The 18,210-nt window shown below is 37.0% G+C and overlaps 2 protein-coding genes across 3 annotated transcripts in view; both read right to left on the bottom strand.

The window, feature by feature from the left end:
• The window catches only part of rab28 (RAB28, member RAS oncogene family), a 40,536-nt gene extending 39,738 nt beyond the window's left edge, over positions 1–798 (bottom strand). The window contains exon 1 of one of the 2 annotated variants that reach the window (XM_064343858.1): positions 482–798. In XM_064343858.1, coding sequence (XP_064199928.1) covers positions 482–556 — 75 coding nt within the window. In that variant the 5' untranslated portion in view covers positions 557–798. The remainder of the gene's footprint in view (positions 1–481) is intronic. The other variant, XM_064343856.1, reaches the window with a different exon arrangement.
• A 13,695-nt stretch (positions 799–14,493) lies between these two features.
• On the bottom strand, positions 14,494–16,897 carry nkx3-2 (NK3 homeobox 2). Its single transcript, XM_064343855.1, has 2 exons — positions 16,252–16,897; positions 14,494–15,529 (listed from the first exon to the last, which is right to left on the bottom strand). The coding sequence occupies exons 1-2, from the start codon at positions 16,652–16,654 to the stop codon at positions 15,093–15,095; spliced, it is 840 nt and encodes a 279-aa protein (XP_064199925.1). The 5' UTR covers positions 16,655–16,897; the 3' UTR covers positions 14,494–15,092.
• Between the last annotated feature and the right edge of the window lie 1,313 nt (positions 16,898–18,210).

Below are 18,210 nucleotides of genomic sequence, written 5' to 3'. Positions count from 1 at the left end.
TAATAACGGTTGCTGTGTTACCCAGCAAGAGCAAGCCATCACCTTTCCACTAGCTAGCTAGCTCAATAATGCTAATTGCGTAGACTAAGGTTGGTGCGGTATCTCAAGCCGATAACGTCGTGTTAACGAGTCAAAACATAAGGGAACAGTCAGCTAGGTTTCATTAAAGAAGCTAGCCAGCAAGCTATACCGACCAGAATTGCTTGACAGACTTGTCAGTGCTGTATTATAACGGCATTTATCATAACAATAAATCCATTTAAATGCGTGAAACATCGCACGCGCAATGGCTACTCAAATCCACTGTTATACTTGTGCAATGTCACTGCATAAATACTGACACTGTCATATTTAGTCTTTTTGTAAAGTAACATTAGCTCGCAAGATTTGTTGACATTGCATACTTCTGCAACCTCCTGATGCTAGAACTTGCTAGATAGCTAGCTAAGCTAGATCCACCACAAATCTGAAAATCCCCTACCTTTCCCGAAGCTCCGTCTCCTAAAATAACAATTTTTAGCTGTCGGTCTTGACTTTCTTCCTCCGAATCCGACATTATGTTGATGAATAAATAATCTGTTTATAATTTAGTAACGGATATCGCAGTTGATACGGGCTAACGTTATCAAAGAGAGATTAGACGGGCTAGCGCTAAGCAACCAGACGCCATATTCACCCAGCGGCACCAGTTGGTATGTTCCGCTAGATTCACTTCGCGAATTATTTATGTGGTTTATGGATAATTTGGTAACTTTTATGTATCAGATATGCGATTGTTCTTAGCTGTATGTAAAACCTCAATAATATCTACACTTTATATATTAATATGTTATTTGTTAATTGTTTTCGATTGAGGAATACATGGACTGTTCCGTCCATGACGCGTCTTCGTCGCTAAGGCACCGAGTCGCAAGTTAGGATGGGAACCATAGTTATGGAGAAGGATAAGCAGTTTCTGGTGTTGGGAGGATTCTACACTTGCAAATCCCAAGAATCAGAAATCGTTTCTTATAACCTGAGCACTCGCAAGCATGCGTAAACATTGCTCTATGACATGTTCTTCCTTAAAAACATTTCGCAATTCGCAAGCTTGCTGCTATTTAACCGAATAATATTGTGGTTATTATAGTTTCCGAGTGTTAATTGTTAATTTTTTCACGGAGTATTAGTACTTTTATGAATAGATTCTGTTTTGCGGTTAATTTGTGTTTTTCATGTATTTAACTCGTGTGTTTTGGTTACTTATTAGCAAATGTCAACTGTAGACATATTGCGATTTTAACTCACATGGTCTGGAGTTCATAATAGCCTAGGACTGGAATTTGCATGTGGAATCTGTTGGAGTTATCTTTCAACATGAGGACCAAGTAATTGCCCATGCCAGTAAAGTAGGCCGTCATGAGACTAAACAAACAGAATAAGTCAATCAGAAGCATAGCTAAAACATTGGGTATGTCAAAATAAACTGTTTGATACTTTGTTAGAAAGCAAGAATACACCTGAGTAATAGCAGACGATACTTTCAACTGTGAAGAAAAACACCTTTTCATCTGTCAAACAGATCAAAAACACTCTCCTGGATGTAGACATAGATGTGTCAGACTACCACAAAAAGAAGACACCAGCATTTCATCAGAGGGTTCACCACAAGATGCTTCCCCATACAGCTGGACAAAACCAAAATATACTGCTAAAGCAATCAAGGGCCAAAAGGTGAAATGTTCTTGACTGGCCAAGTTAATCACCCATCCTGAATCCAAATTAACATGAATTCCACTTGCTGAAGTCAAGATGATGACTTGATTTCAGATTGTGTTAATTTGTCCAATTATTTGCTCCCCTAAAATGGGGGGGGACTATAACAAAAGGTCTGTAACTCTGACACAAATCACCCAGTGTGGTTGTAAATGTCTTGCAGACAGTCTGCATTTTAGCCTCATATTCATTGTTTCATTTCAAATTTAGTGTGCTGGAGTACAGAGAGAAAAAACAACACAAAATTATGTCACTGTCCAAATAATTCCACACATTGTATCTAGTTTACATAATTCTATTATTATTTAGTCACTAGTGATTATCCTGACAAATATACTATAGCACTTATTTTCCAAGACTCTCACTAATGGAAGCCAGCAATGTTGCCAGTATTTGCACCTGGGGTCTGAGGGATCCAGGTGGAACTTCCTGTCATGTCAAAATTGGCCCATCAATGTACAAAGCAAGGTAGTGAGCCAGAAAGCAATGTAAAAACAGTATGTTGAGGGCATCTGTGAGCGACAGACAAAATCTCAACTGGAAATGCAGAAGAAACTTAAGTAAGCACAATGCAGATGCTGCAGTTTTATCGATACAATTGTTGATGTCAAAAAAGAGTGGAAGTATCAGTAAGCCCACTTAATATTTTCTGAATACAGTACACATAAATTATCCAATGGCCAACTACATATTATGTCTCAAGTATACCTGCAAATATCTATTGTTCTTGTTGTGACTGTGGGTGTCACTGTTAACAGTTTAATCATTACTATCTAAATTTTGCCAAAACCTTAGTCATTACAATCATGCAGGACTAAGACATCAAAATCAATGAAAACTTTGGATTTATAAAAATCTGTCTTGGTCAGGTTTTTCATAAAAAAAACGTTACAAAAAAACAACAACAACAACTAATAATAACTAAGAATTATTCAGCATTATTTCCCACTAATGGTATATTGCACGCATATACCATTATTCTTTGACATATGGTGGACAGGATTCAGGAGTTTTTGTCTGTCATTAAAAAAAATGTTATCAGTTATTTTATCAAGATTATTGTACATACACCCACACACACACACACATATATATATATATATATATATATATATACATAAGCAGTACTGTGATAAAATGTATTTTCCCTATTCTTGATTAACTTTAATGCACTTATCACACTGAATGGTTTTAGATCTTTAGACAAAATGTAATATTAGACAAAGGGAAACCGAATTAAGACAAAACACATTTTTTAAATTATCATTGTATTTATTTAATGAAAAAAACATCATCTAACATCCGTATCACCCATGCAAAAAGTAACTGTAATCATATTGAAGCTTACTATAAGAGTGAAGTAGTCACCACAAATTTTCTACCAGCATACCATATGCCACAATGAAAGAAAATTCCAGAAGAAATGAGAAAAAAATAATTGAAATACATTAGTATGGAAAAGGTTATAAAGCCACACTTAAGGCTCTGGGACTGGAACTCCACTGAACCACAGTGAGAACCATTATCTCCAAATGGAGAACGCTTTAAACAGTGGTGCATCTTCCCAGGAGCGGCCGGCAAAACATTTCTCCAAGGGTCAAAAATGGGATTCATGAGAGTGTAGCAAAGTGGAAACTACTGCTAACCAAGAGAAACATCAATGTTCATCTCACATTTGCAAAGCATCTGGATAATCCTCAAGCCTTTTGGAATAATGTTCTATGGACAGATGACTCAAAAGTGAAACTTATTAGACAACACAGGTCCCATTATGTCTGGTGTAAAGCAAATGCAGTATTTTACAGAAAGAACATCATATCAACAGTGGTGTTGTAATGGTGTGGGGATGCTTTGCTGCCTCGGACCTGGACAAATTTTCATCATTGAAGGAACCATGAATTCTGATGTGTACCAGAATATTCTTAAGGAGAAATTCCAGTCATCTGTCTGTGAGCTGAAGTGTAGTCGAGTTATGCAGCCAGATAACGATCCAAAACACAAAAGTCCACACCTGAATGGCAGAAAAGGAACAAAATTGAAACTTTGGAGAGGCTTAGTCAAAGTTTTGATTCAAACCCAATAGAGATGCCATGGCAGGATCTGAAACAAGTAGTTCATGCTTGAAAATCTATCAATTTGTCTGAATTAAAACCGTTCTGCAAAGAAGAGTAGGCCAGAAATAGTTCTACAGCAATGTGAAAAACTGACCTGAAATTATAGGAAGCATTTGGTCACAGTTATTGCTGCTAAAGTTGCTGCAACCAGTAACTGGAGGGGCAATTACTTTTTCTTGTGGGTGATATGGGTGTTTCATAACTTTTGTCATTAAATGAACAATAATTTTAAAAAATGTGGTTTGTGTTAACTCAGGTTCCCTTTGTCTGATATCACATCTGTATCTGAAAAGCAGAAATCATTCAGTGTGACAAATGTGCAATATTTGAGCAATTTCCTCAAATATTGCACATAGGGGAAGGAGGCAAAAATTTTCATGGCACTGCATATATATATATATATATATATATATATATATTGCATTTTTAATGGCTTTGCTTTGTTAGATAGATTACAAGTTTGGTGAAGTTCACTGGAATTATCAAAAAAATTGTTGAAAAAGATGAGTGAAGGCAGAAAGATTGCTTCTAGTCATTTTCTCGTTGAATAAAATAAAACTTCACTTTTATTTTAAATAGACCCCCACCCCACCCCGATCCCACCCCAACAGAGAGAGATGAAACAATGTGCTGCAAGCCACAGTGTTTCAGATAGTGGAGGCCCAAGTAGCGCCAGCCAGTGATCAGGTAAGGCACAAACAGAAAGGCTGATTACACTGTCAAAGTATGTGATTTTTTTATTTATGTATTTATTTATTTATATATGAAATCATTATGAGAGAGCACTGCAGGCCATCGGACAGCTGGGGTTACTTTATGAAACATGCAAAAATCAATTTATGGCTAAATATACTGGGCATTACTCACGAATGGCAAATTAAATGCTGTGAAAGGAAACTACCTCACATTTGGTTTGAGAAAGTAAAATAGGAAGTATGGGATGGCAAGAACAGGAGGTGTTATGATTTTGCTGAGTGAGTGAGCCAGCAGAGCATTCCTCGCCATTACCCCACACAGGGAGAGGTACTATAAGCTTCAGTCTAGAGGGCATATTTTTGGTTCCAAGAGGTCTTGGGAAAAGCAAGAGTTTACACAAGCATAACTGACCTTTATGACTGAGATGGAATAGAAAATAAGTTCTTCTTCGTCTTCTTCTTGTCCTTTTCAGTTTTGGGGAGTGTTAAAGGGCAATAATGGGAAACCAAAGCTTGACTAAATGAAATGGTTAAGGGAAAGCACTTTGTGAAAAGACTGTTTACGAAATCTTTCACAATCCTGCACATTAAGAGGGGGAAGCACCTCCAGATAAGATCACTTATAGATGTGCAGTCGCACTCTGTGTTGTTTTGTAAGAGGATGTGATAAACAAGAGGAGCCAAGCTGTGTTTCCAATCAAGGTGTCACTTGTACTAAACTACGTGTGTTGCTGAATACTTAAATTTGATTAGACACTGTCAAAAAAAAACTATAATTAAAAAAATCATTTACACTTTCCATGATAAAATTCATTTATTCAATTTAATTGTGGACAGTGGTTCCTCTTGATTTGCTTGCTTTGTATTGCTTTGATATATTTCTGTTATATTTATGTTGTTTGCATGTTTTCAGCTTAAATTTAATTTAATAATTGAGTTGAATAAATATGATTATTTTTTCTTCTTTTTGCTGTGTAGATAGGTGGTTCGTGCTGAGGTTCACATATTTCGTTAAAAAATAAAAATAAGCCTAAAATTTTGAATTCAAAAATCAAAACCCTCTTTGTGAATGCTGCATGTAAAACATTTAACTAAGCATTCGCCAATTTCTAGGAACATGTGTGAAATATCTTCATTTTAAACATTAAAGAAAAGGGCAATAGCAAAAAAGCCTTTTGCTTCTGCGCTGTGATGAAATCATCCGTGCATCATCCATCCCGGCCACATGCAGCTGGTGGGCAGTGTCCCCAAAGCGAATCAACACGGGTTTGTCCTTCATGAAAGAGGTAATGTGTATCGGTCTGAAAAGCCACCTCAGCTCTATGAGAGTGTTTGTGTTGGCATAGTTTAACAACGAAGGAAGTCCACCCTGTGTGTCACATTTAAGCCCGAATAAGCACTGTCTGTCAGATGGACACCCTGCCCGTTCAGCAGTGTGTGGCCTCTTCACTCTTCTAGTTATGACACATATACTGCCTTTAACTGCACAATCACCCAACATCACGTCCAAGGACAGAAATCGCTTTTATTTCAGAACACATTTGTAAACCTACTGTTGTGGTCGTAAAGCAGCATTTAAGTGACCAAAGTTTTATCTTTCCAAGTGTGTGCATTTGCGACTGCAATGCATTTGTAGTCACAGATAATCAGGGTTCCCAGTCTGGGGGATCTACCCATATACGAATGTGTATTCCCCTGCCTGCACACAATATTGATTAGAAATAGCACGTCAGCGTTACGCAGCCTACTTAACGTGCGAATCTTCAAATTTACGCTGATGTAGCCTACAACAAGAAAGCGTCACCGTTTAAAGATGCCGTTGTGTGTAGTTAAACAATTCATTTCACAGGCATCTTGGAGCGCAGATAGGCTAAATAAAAGTTTTAATGAAGGTTTAAATTGTTTCTTTATGTGCAGTTTAATTATTTAGGCCATTAAGTAAGCCCAAAAGAGAGGAAACGTTATATTTGAAATGAAGCTCTTGGCTCGACAAGATTGGCCTACATTATTTGTCTTTGTGTCAACCTATCTATTTCTAACAGCAGTGACACATTATAGACGTGATAGCTTCTTAAGTAGCATATTTATTGCGGAAAAAACACAATGGATGTAATTTGTAAGAAAATATAAACATAAAATTATTTTCGAAAGGACATCCTAGCCCAACTGTCAGTGTTCCTGTTGTACCAAAATGGTATAGCCTACTAGCTTTTCGTGTTTATTATTATCGAATCTCTTCAGTGGAAATTTTCCTATTTAACATATTTCTGAAGCTAAAATGCGGACAGGCCTTCGTACGAGTAAGTTTTTGACTGTAATCTATGTAGACCTATTCGATGCCCCAATAAGTTTCAGGGCCACACGAAAAGTTGCAAAGTGCACCGGCAAATAAAATTAAGTAAAATGTAAACTATGTCGGCCAATCTTGAAATACCTGTTTGTATTTAACGATACTTTCTCAGGTTCGTTTGACATGACCTACACGTGTTTTGCTAATGTGGACAAAGCTATTGGAACTATAAAATCATGTCCTTTCCATTCGGAGGATTATTTATTTATTTATTTATTTAGATGCAGCTAATTTACTGGCATTAAAATGTAATCAGAATTGAATCATTGTAATTTTTTGCACCAGATTCCCTCAGATGTCAAAATTAATTATGTAGAGCCGGCCAATTAGACATTTAACAAATGAAATTAAGTCCAGTGAATTTACTTAATGAACTGTGTAGGCTACTATATGCCTATAATGAATGTTCTCTAAAGGATGGGCAAAGCAAATTTCAACTGCATAATAATACAGATCGAGCTCTAAATACAGTCGAAATACATCGCTTTATTTACTGAGACCACAAACCTGCATTTTATTTTACCATGCTAATCATGTTATTTTTTTATTTCACACCTAAGGTAGGCGGCATCACCTTTGGAATTACATGCCCAAGTGCAATTTCTAGCTCCGTAGTGTTTGCAGACGGTTGCAGTCTTTGCGCGTCCACGGCGCATTTATAGAAATATATTCAACTATGCTTTTTAGGATGGCGGATCGATTGCCTACATTTTTATTTATTAGTGCAATGTGGCGGATATATATATATATATATATATATATATATAGGCCTAGGCTATTACACAGTAAAATGTCCAGTGTTATTTGAGACCAAATGTTATATGTTAAGAGTTGAATTAACACTGGACTTTGTACCCCTCCATAGATGCAGGTTAAAGAATATGAGTCTAATTTAAGCCTTATTTAATTGACTGGATGTTTACTCAAACCATATAACCAACCTGATGTAAGTTTATATTTCATATTTCTTTGACGTGTATTTTAAAATAAAATATATACTTTTTATTTTAGTAGCCTACTTTTTATGCTTTTACACAGTAAGATCACGTGTAGCCTACTTTAATCCCTTCGTTTAACCTGTCACGGAATTTGTGAATTAATATGTTCTTCGGTTATTGAAATTCGGAGGCGAACAAAGGCATGGGAACATGATATATGCTAATTAATATTACGGTTTTGCCATTATATGTTTGTCAGAACACCCCCGGTGCATTAAAAAAATAAAATAAAAAGTTTTAGGCCTATACAAATCCCAACGGTCACATTGGGCAGTAGGCTATGTCGTGACTTTGAAATTGGGCTATCGTAACCTGACATCTCTAAATATAATTTCATTAGGTTCTATGCTCGAATAAATGTATCCCTCGCAGAAGGAAACATATGGTGCACGGATTTAAGTGTCAAAAAATGTAGCATTTGAAATGGTAATTTTCTATCATTAAATCTGAAATGTGATCTAGAACAACAACTGGAACATGTCTCCTCGCTAGGGAAAATAATTTCACTGATTAAGTGCCATTATGTGTGTCAACCGCACTCTATTAACATGTATAAAGAAATTGTCCTTGACGTGCAAAATCTTACCAAAAATATACAGGCATTCACAGGATAGTAAAGATGTACTTATAAACTGGGAAATTACTATTCCATGTTAAAGTTGTAAATCCTATGAAAATAAAAATGGTACATTCGTCTTTAGTATAGAGTAACAGAAAAGTCGCAACTAAAAATTGCAGCTTTTAACATTGAACCTTTAAATTGTGTTTTAATGAATAGCACCACTTAAATCATCATTCTTGTTTAGGTCGATCAACAGAATGTGTTCCTGAGAAAAATATATAATCCCCAACATCAATTTAGTGTTAGTGTTTGGCAAATATGTTTGTGCGTGTGCGCGCGTGCATATGCATTTCCGTGTTCCTAATTTTGGACACGCTTACGTTTGGAAGAATGCACGCACCACGCACGTGTGTACACAGAAGGTTGCGTGAGCAAGTGTTCTGTGTTAGTGGGTTTGTGGACGTACCTCGTTCTGTGAACGTGCTGCACGCCATTATCTGGGTAGGCTACATGAACCTGTGTGACTCATTCCAAAAATCGTAGCATATTTGTATAGGTGGTTAACCTAAATAATGAAGTATCTCATTGTTAAAATGTGCTCGTTGTGGAATATTTTTAATCCTTGGAAGAATATTTATTGGATGTTACATCGGAAGAGTATGCCAAGTCGCCAGTGTATTTTGGTAGTTACTACTAACTTTGCATATCTGTATAAATAAAAATATATAAATGAAAATAAAATTATATATATATATACATATATACAAACATATAAAATTATTCTGTAAAGGGAGGGGATTTTTTGCTTTTCAGTTAAATGATATTCATTTACACACTAAATTATATAGATTTCTTTGAAAATTGAAGTTTTTACTACTTAAAAAGCATTCTATTTCCTGTTATATGTGTACTGGTCAATCAAGCGCAGCCATTTTGAAGTCACTACTAACTCGAAAGTTGTAACAACAGTATTTTCGTAAGCCCTTTAAAGTTGATCAAAGTATTCTACGTATAACTACACCTGCATAAACCTATGTTAACTTTGGCCTTGAACAATAAAAGGCATAACCGAACCGCCATAATCTAACCCTCTCTAGGCTAGTTTATAGTTCTTCATTCGCCGATTTAAATTAAACTTTTAAAATGTTTGTAGTCAAATAATATAAATCAGAAATGGCCCGTTTGCAATCACACTGATCCATCAACATTTAAGCCGAATCAATCTACCGACTCAAAGCAGTTTTGCTCATTAATGGTTATAAAACAACAATTCAAAAAGCTACAATTATTTTGTAAACCTCTTAGTAATGTAATTTTTGTTACTAATATTCTAAATGTGAACGCTTTCCCACCTACGGTAACACATGCTTTTTTTTCTTCTATATTGGGGTCACCGTGGTGATGAAACAACGGAAACGCACTTCTGTCATTTACGTTTGCGTTGAATATTCTGTACCAGTTAAACATTTGAAATACCTTTCAATGCGCGGAAGCAGTGTTTCTGTTATCCATGATACATGTTGCCATGTCCAAAATTGAATTGCAGTTTACAATTTGCCATGTGCCCTGCATTAAGTAAGGGCAAGTGATATAAAAATTCGTCCTCAGAGATCAACCCTGTTCCCAGGGGTAGACAATGCGTAAAGAGTCGTTACTCTCTTTTTGAAAGTATGCATGCCTACATTATACAATAATTAATGCATTTATTCACTCATCTGAATATCATGTGCCAATAAAACTAACACAGGTGAGGTGACTGAAAATTAGCTGAATTTATAGCAAGAACAAAACTTCAGCAATACCTGGAAATCTCACTCCTCTCGTTCTGACTACAAATAGATAGTGTTGTCTACACATGTACGACCCAAATGGCTGTGTGATACTATATGTACAAAATACAAAATGTATTCATTTGCAGTGTACCAGATAAATATATGATTCAATTCGGTGCTACAAATATATTTCAAAACATACTGTTACATAGCATACTAATTCATAATGTAGACTATATGTGCGTGAGAATCTAAAAAAATGCTTGAATGCTTGATTCAGTCTGTTTACCAGATGCAATGGTAGTTAACTTTGGGGTCTGACTGGATGTAGGCCACGCACTTACTCCAGAATTATGAAGTTGACTATCACCAATTCACTACTTATAAAGGCCCAGTATACGTTCCTAATTATATGCGAAATTTGTTGTCAGAACTGAATATAGGCTATCAACTGTGCTTGTTCAGTGAAGCGTACTCTCCTAAAGACGGACCATTCCCCAGGTGCATTTATTTTAGGTAATGTTTAAGGTCGACTGATTCGTTTTCTATTTCGGAATGTTTTCCTCTTAACCCTATTTGAGTCAATAAATAGGCTACTAGACGTATACAAATGACCTGCAGTGGAATACTCCGTAGAATTTATCTAAATGATTCATTTATTTAAATGAAATCAATGAACAACAGAATGCAAATTGGACTAAATACGCGGAAGGTCTATAATACAATGTGGAAATACTTGGTAATTTTCCGACTGCGCTTGAAAGAGGAGGCACACAGACGTACTGCAGTCTAATTGTGAAACACCTGCTTGCTGTAAGATCTAAGCTACCTAAATTTGCACCACCCGCTTTTGCTCAAGTCGCCCACGGGGCGTTGCAGAATTAATAAATTATAGGCCTTGAACTTTGAATTAAGGGTTCTGTTGGCATTGTTTTCTAAAAGGACCATTAACAATAACTATGGTAATATCCGTTTGCTGAACAATATGTTTTTGAAAGATGCTAATACTGGCATAGGTTTTTGTGTCAGGTCGTATCTAAAATTGTTTTCTGTTTATCTATTTATCAGCCAAACTTATGAATGGGTAATATTCATTGATTGGGCGATTCATTCTTGGCGGCATTTCTGCGGCTGTAATGTATGTTTTTTTAGTTAATGGTGAATGGAAAAGGTTATCATTAAAACAACTGAATGTACGGCTAAATCCATGGAAAACAGTGTCTCCTTAGTAGACTAGGTGTTGATTAAATAATATAGGTTTATATATCTTAGCTAACGCTATAACGCACCCTCCTGGCCTAGCTATATCTTACTGTAAAAGCCTATGTCGTTGGGGGTTTGGAATTTGTCGTGCACTTGGCGCTCTCTCTCTCGCTCTCTCTCTCTCTCTCTCTCTCTCTCTCTCAGTATGCAAGTGGTTTGAATAGTTAATAGAGTTAGAATTAAAGAACTGGAAGTCAGGAGCAGTGAAATTCACAAAATGTTTTGCGCAATTACCGCGGAACAACTGCTGTTTGCTCTTTTCATCACATATCAAGTGTCTACTCATTTTCTGGGAAAATATTTTACAACGGGTTAATAAAAACCATCATGGGTGTTTGTATTTCAGTTCGGACGATATTACACTATATCAGATATCGCCACATGCAGGTAGGCTATGCCACGGATATGCCGTGACAAGGGATGGGGGACGGACCATTGAAATAGCCTTCCCCAACTTTTAGATCTGTGTTTCGCCTGACAAATTCTTTCTTTAAAGCCTTGACAAGTGCCCTGCATATTGCCTGTAGGACGGGAATTGTGAATAGCGACATTGTGATGGCCTGCTGGCAACCCTCATCGCTCGCAGAGGCGTACATGTGTGCGCTAGGTAATCTAGTGTCCTCCTGGTGATTAATAGGCCTATATCGAAATGTATATGACCGAAATCCTTTCGTTCATTCTTTTACGCATGCCTAATATGGCCGTGGTTGCAATGAAACGTCACATTGATGATCCCTTGTCAGGGGGTCATCTGACAGGTAATAGTAGGCTATCAAAATGGTTTAAAAAAGTATATAATCATATAAGTATAACAAACTTCACAATTAAACCTAATGCGAAACAACAGCCTGCAGGTTTGTCGTCTGCGTTTTACAAAAAGCGCGCTTAAATCCGTCATGAGAGAGAGAGAGAGCGCGCGGGAGAGCGAGAGAGAGTAGTAACACCGTGATGTTCCTATGTCAGCTCTTCCTGGGCATAATTTAATGATTTAGTATCAATAGAATTATGTAATTTTCTGCAGATTATATCCGCTGTCGTTAATCCTCTCTAAAATATATTATGTATCGTACACCTAATACTGGCCTACTGTAGAGTACAGTAGGTGCAGATCTATTCGACTATGGGAGTCTATTGCTAAAAACATGCGCACATTAGCATATGCATTTGCGAAAAATAATTGAACTGTTACGCAATCCACACCCCTCGGTTGTGAAATGTGTAATCTAAAACACATACAACAATGATGACGCATGTCTATGCTTCCCTAAAACTTCTCGCCCTGAGTCAGTAGTGGAGGCCTCAATTTCGCCGGTTTAGAAGCCACCTCGACAACACAAATCTTCTGGTGCAAGTTACATGTGGGAGGATAAAACTGCAAATTTATAAAAAAAATAAATAAAAGTGATATTGAAGGTAATCCAGTTGTACATTTGCAGTGCGTGTAGATAACAACATCGTTCACACTGCATAACATTTTACTAATTTCTTATCTTTTATATTCACCTTATGCGTGATAAGATTGATCTAAAACATTATCGCTCCTTTAACGACAGCAGAAATAATCCTCCTCCACCACCTCCTACTACTAGGCAATACGACAAAATATATATAAATAAATAAATAATAATAATAATAATCGTCATAAAATATTATTGCAATTGTTTACATTTATAAAGCCAGCTGTGTGCCTAATCGAGATATATTTTCTGTCCAATGACGACTAGGCAACTGGCAATTTAGGCAAATGAATAAAGATCAATACTGGTCTATTTCCTGTACAGCATAGGCTACCTGAGATTTCGTCGTAGGTGTGAGATATCACAGATTCAAACTTAATTTAGATTTATTAAGAGAAAATAAAAATGACGAAGATGACAACATTGGCCCTCTATTTTGTATGATGAGCAACATTGCCCTACTTTCGTAGGGAGTAGCGCTTGGGCCCTTACGTTTTGGCACTTGCATTAGATTCTGTCATGCGATTACACAATTTCCCGTGGAGATGGGCAAAGGAAACCCCTTTGTGAATGAACTAATCATTTTAACGCCTCTGAAACGAATGAGGATTACCTAAAATTGTTTGGCTGGTTGTTTTTCATTATCATTTATTTACCAAACACACAGTGACGTTTATTGTCGCCATGACAGACTATTATTACCATTAGTTTAAAAAAAAAAAAAAAAAAAAAAAACAATAACACAAAAATAAAGTAAAAATCTTAAAGCCTAACTTGAATCGTGTGCGTCTGTTTCGGCCTTGGGTGAAATAGGTTTGTACATACTCTACATAAGGAGTGTAAAACTTCAGGAAGAAAAGACCCTTTCGCCATTGTAAAAGCAATGGCGCAGAAAACTAGCAATAAAAATGTATTTTTCCAGTCGTAATAGTTGACATATTATGCCACTTTTTAAAGGGTACTCATTCAAAATATCACGGCTAAATGTTATGTGATACATTTTCAGCTGTCTTATAAGAAAACAGACTTATAAGATTTATTTTTAAGAAGGCCTACGCGCACGGTTTCACACGTTTAGTGACCGTTTTTCAGTACAAATCGAACGTTAGATGATTTTATAATAATTAAGATGGTTGTAGAACGTACCAGTCGTATAGTAGCCTAGTATGTTCCCAGTCATATAATCTCAGAACTCTAACATAACATTTAATAATAATAAATCTCAGAACTCTAACATAAAACTTATTAATAATAATAATAATAATAATAATAATAATAATAATAATAAAGGCAGTGTGATACAGCTATGATTTCCCGCATAATCATTAGCCTACATTTATCCTATGCATAAGGAATAGAATTCTGCATTGGCAAGAATTAAAGATAGCGACGACTGCAACTTTTGTGATAGAGGGGTTATAGCTTATCCGCTAGAATAGGACGTGTCTTTTTACAGTTCTGATGAAAAAAGAAAATATATAAATGCATTTGATGTGTGTACAAACGTTTACTCCATGAAAGCTGGTCTTGAATAATACCAATATGCTTTATAAGTTTAATTTTTTCAGTTAACAAAATAGTTCGAAACTATTAGAAAACAGATACATTTTAATCAGAGTTAGGTCTTCTCGGGTCCTTAGACAGTTCACTTGAGAGTGTTGAATTTATACACACTTTCAAATCGCTAAAAGTACCAGTCCCACAGTCAGACAAAAGGTCACAGGCTACCTCTAGATGTGTTAAAAGTGCTGAAAAGTCTTACCGGTCCCCTAAAAACCCAGCCAGAAAAAAGCAGTAACGGCTCTATTCACAACGTCACCGGGAAGCTGTCGTTTTCCAAGACAGGTTAACAGGAAACACAGAGCTCGAATGTCTACGGAAACATTTAAGAGTTAGGTGTTTAACAGTCCATACATTCACAAACAGTAGGGCATTTGTCATCAATAGTCCAACATAGAAGGGGTCTCTGTCAAAACATGGATACCATGAGGCAGTTTACAATGATCGATCCGTTTAGAGCAGTCCTGCGAATTTTTCTTCTTTCTCTTCAGATCAAAATCAAACAATTGTCTCTTTTTGTGGAAAAAAAATAAATATGTTGAAACTCAAAATTGTTGTCCCCATTCTCATTGATTTCCAGCGCAGGCGGACAGCGTCCATGCCGGGAGACAATATGCGTAAGGATAATAATACGGAGGCTGGAGGGAGAGTAGCGGGGGCCTGAGGAGTTCCCCTGGGTTGTACTGTCTTTGGTCGTCCCGCACCAAAACTTTCACGGCCACTTTTTTCGCAGCTGGAGCCGATGCCAGCAAATCGGCGGCCATCTGTCGACGTTTGGTTTTGTATCTGCGGTTCTGGAACCATATTTTGACCTGGGTCTCTGTCAGCTTCAAGGAGGCCGCGAGATCGGCCCTCTCTGGTCCGGATAAGTACCTCTGGTGATTGAATCGCCGCTCGAGCTCGAATACTTGTGCGTGAGAGAACGCAGCCCTCGAGCGTTTCTTCCTCTGTTTAGGCTGATCCGTACTTTTGTCGCAGCTCGACTCGTCCAGGAGGTTACAATCTGAAAGAAAGGTGTCAATATTATCTTCAGTTGTAAGCTGCTTAACTTTGGTTCGTGAAATGTAGGCCTATATTAATCGCGATCAATTCCTCAAGCCTTTACGCAACATTGCGTATTAGTTTTGTTTTTATTTAAAATGCGATAAAGTATTAACACATTCATCAAACTTTTCTAATTATCATAGGACAATAAAGGAGCAAATGCAGCAATTAGCTTTAACTTAACATTAATGGATGTCTAATATGCCGTCCTCAAAATGAAAGTTTTAATACATGCGCCAAAAGGTAATCTGTGTGTATGGAATTGCTACAATTATCATTACAACTCTCAACCTCTCTCTCATACCTGTAGAATTCCTGATGTTGATAAACAGAGAATTACAGAGCACAGTTCTGTTGGGTATATTTCTATCTAGCAAAATTAATAGAGTATCCTACTCTGTGCTGAAAACACTTGCGCGCGCGCGCGCGCACACACACACAAATACACACCCAAATATGTTTCTTATAATACCAGATTCAATGAAGGGTTATTTGCGTCAGTTTAATAACAGCATTTTAAAGGTGGGTCGGATGATTATTACGCAGTAAAATGTCAAGTGTTAATTAAACTCAGAGTTTATATGAGTCCAATAGGGACCGCAAATACAATGTGTAAGTAAACTTAACACAGGACATTATACTGTGTACGTTGCCATTTTTGTAGCAATGGTACACACTCACCGGAGACATTAGCGGAGAGTTCGCAGTCACTTAAGCCTTTTGCGTGCTCAACAGCAGTGGACTCGTGATCCGTTTCGTCTTGTATACTGCCTTCCAGTGCATCTGAAGCCGAGCGCTCCGGGTCTTTCTCCGATTTACAAACGGGCAGCGACTTGCTGTCATTCTCCTCACTGAGACCCGAGTCCGAGTCATAACTTTTCTGATCACTGGCCATGCAAGCTCCCTCTTCACTCTTACAGGGAGAAGACAAATCCTCAGTACCAGTGTCCAGATCTCTGAATATTTTCCAGCAAGTTGCCTTGGGGAAACATACGTCCAAATCTTTCAAATGTCGGTTCTCCTCTTTTTTGTTCAAAATAGCTTGGATGGAGAAAGGCGTCAAGGTGTTGCTGCGAACGGCCATTTTAATACAAAACTAGTTTAAAACCACGGATATATTGGAATTAGTTCAACCGCATTTTACTCCTCAATGGCCGATATATCCACTTATCTTCGCAAGCTGGGTTGTGGGTCGCATTGCGCCTTCAACTTATTCGGATGGTATGGAGGCTGCGCTATGTTTTCTCCTGCTCACTTCTTCACCGCTGGCACGCTCCTCTCGAGTCCAGACCTTTCTCAGTTTCCTGCCCCTTTTCACCCAGTTCTGCTGTCGTACCTCACCTGTAACTGACAGCAATCCCTCACCATTTCCTATTGGACAAGGAGGGGGAAAAGGTCGTCCGCTGATTGGCCACCCAAAACTACGAAATACTAATAACATGTCGGGACTCTTAATACTGTTTTAAACGCCTTAACCCTTTGCCTCCCAAAGTAAAGACACCACCAGCACCGAGCAGTAGAATGCTTTAAAAGGGCTCAATCAAATGCGCTCGTTTCTATCTATGTAGTCTTTCATTTAATTTGTTCCATTGTGTTGTGAATAAATGCATATGAGTTATTTACTATTATATGTAATACAATTACATAACTCTTAATATTATAAGCGTCATTTTCCTCATGCTTTGGAACGCTAATCAACACTTAACACCATAGGTAGCGCATTTGGCTAGTCTGTGGCAATGTTCGTCTCCGCTTTACTCCTCCCTTCCGCTATGTTTACAAGGTAGGTCAAGAAATGAACACAATTGCTCATAAAAAGTGTACGAAGAGGCTGGCAGTTTCAGTGATATCCCAAAGAGGAGAAGAATGATCCTAGGAAAAAGGTATTCGCTTTATCGATAGCCTATAACCTATTCACCGAAAGACGGTTTATCCTTTGCTGCTGCTGATGATGATGATGATGATGAGGATGATGATGATGATGATGATGATGATGATGATTATTATTTATTATTATTATTATTATTATTATTATTATGCAGAAATACAAACGGAATTGTTTATTGTTTCATTCATATTTCATGTTATATTCAACAACAATAAAATGGAAATATTTCCCTGTTTATTGCCCCTGCTTCTGATAACCAGTGCATTATTCGATTATGTTTGTTTATGATGGTTAATATGTATGTCACTGCTATAACGCTCTCTTGCAAATAATATTCATAACAAGACAGAAATGCAAAGTAGGATGTTCGTCTATTTTTCGAAACGTTCTGTGACGATTCCATAGTCAAAGGATTAACAGTGAAGAAACAAGTGAAAAAAAAAATGTTTTAAAAAGTATTATGGAATTAGAATTGGGGAGTTACTAAATCACTGCGTCAGTGAGTCAATCCAACTGTAAAGCTATTTGAAGTTTATAGCAAACAGGAAACAAGTGGAGTGAAATCGAAAAGAAAAAAAAAAATAAATAAAATGAATTAAGGTATTTAAAAAAATAAATCAAATGATTATTTAAAATATCCTGCCAAATCATTTGGATTCAACGTGTTACCATTATGACCGTTAAATTTGTAAACACACACTATGTTACATTTAACAGATTCGATTTAATAGCGTCTTTTTGTGGCCCTCACT

This window comes from Anguilla rostrata, chromosome 7 (genome assembly GCF_018555375.3).
Source record: "Anguilla rostrata isolate EN2019 chromosome 7, ASM1855537v3, whole genome shotgun sequence".
Taxonomy (NCBI): domain Eukaryota; kingdom Metazoa; phylum Chordata; class Actinopteri; order Anguilliformes; family Anguillidae; genus Anguilla; species Anguilla rostrata.
The sequence above is the reverse complement of the archived record's forward strand: the minus strand, read 5'-3'. Positions and strand labels throughout refer to the sequence as shown.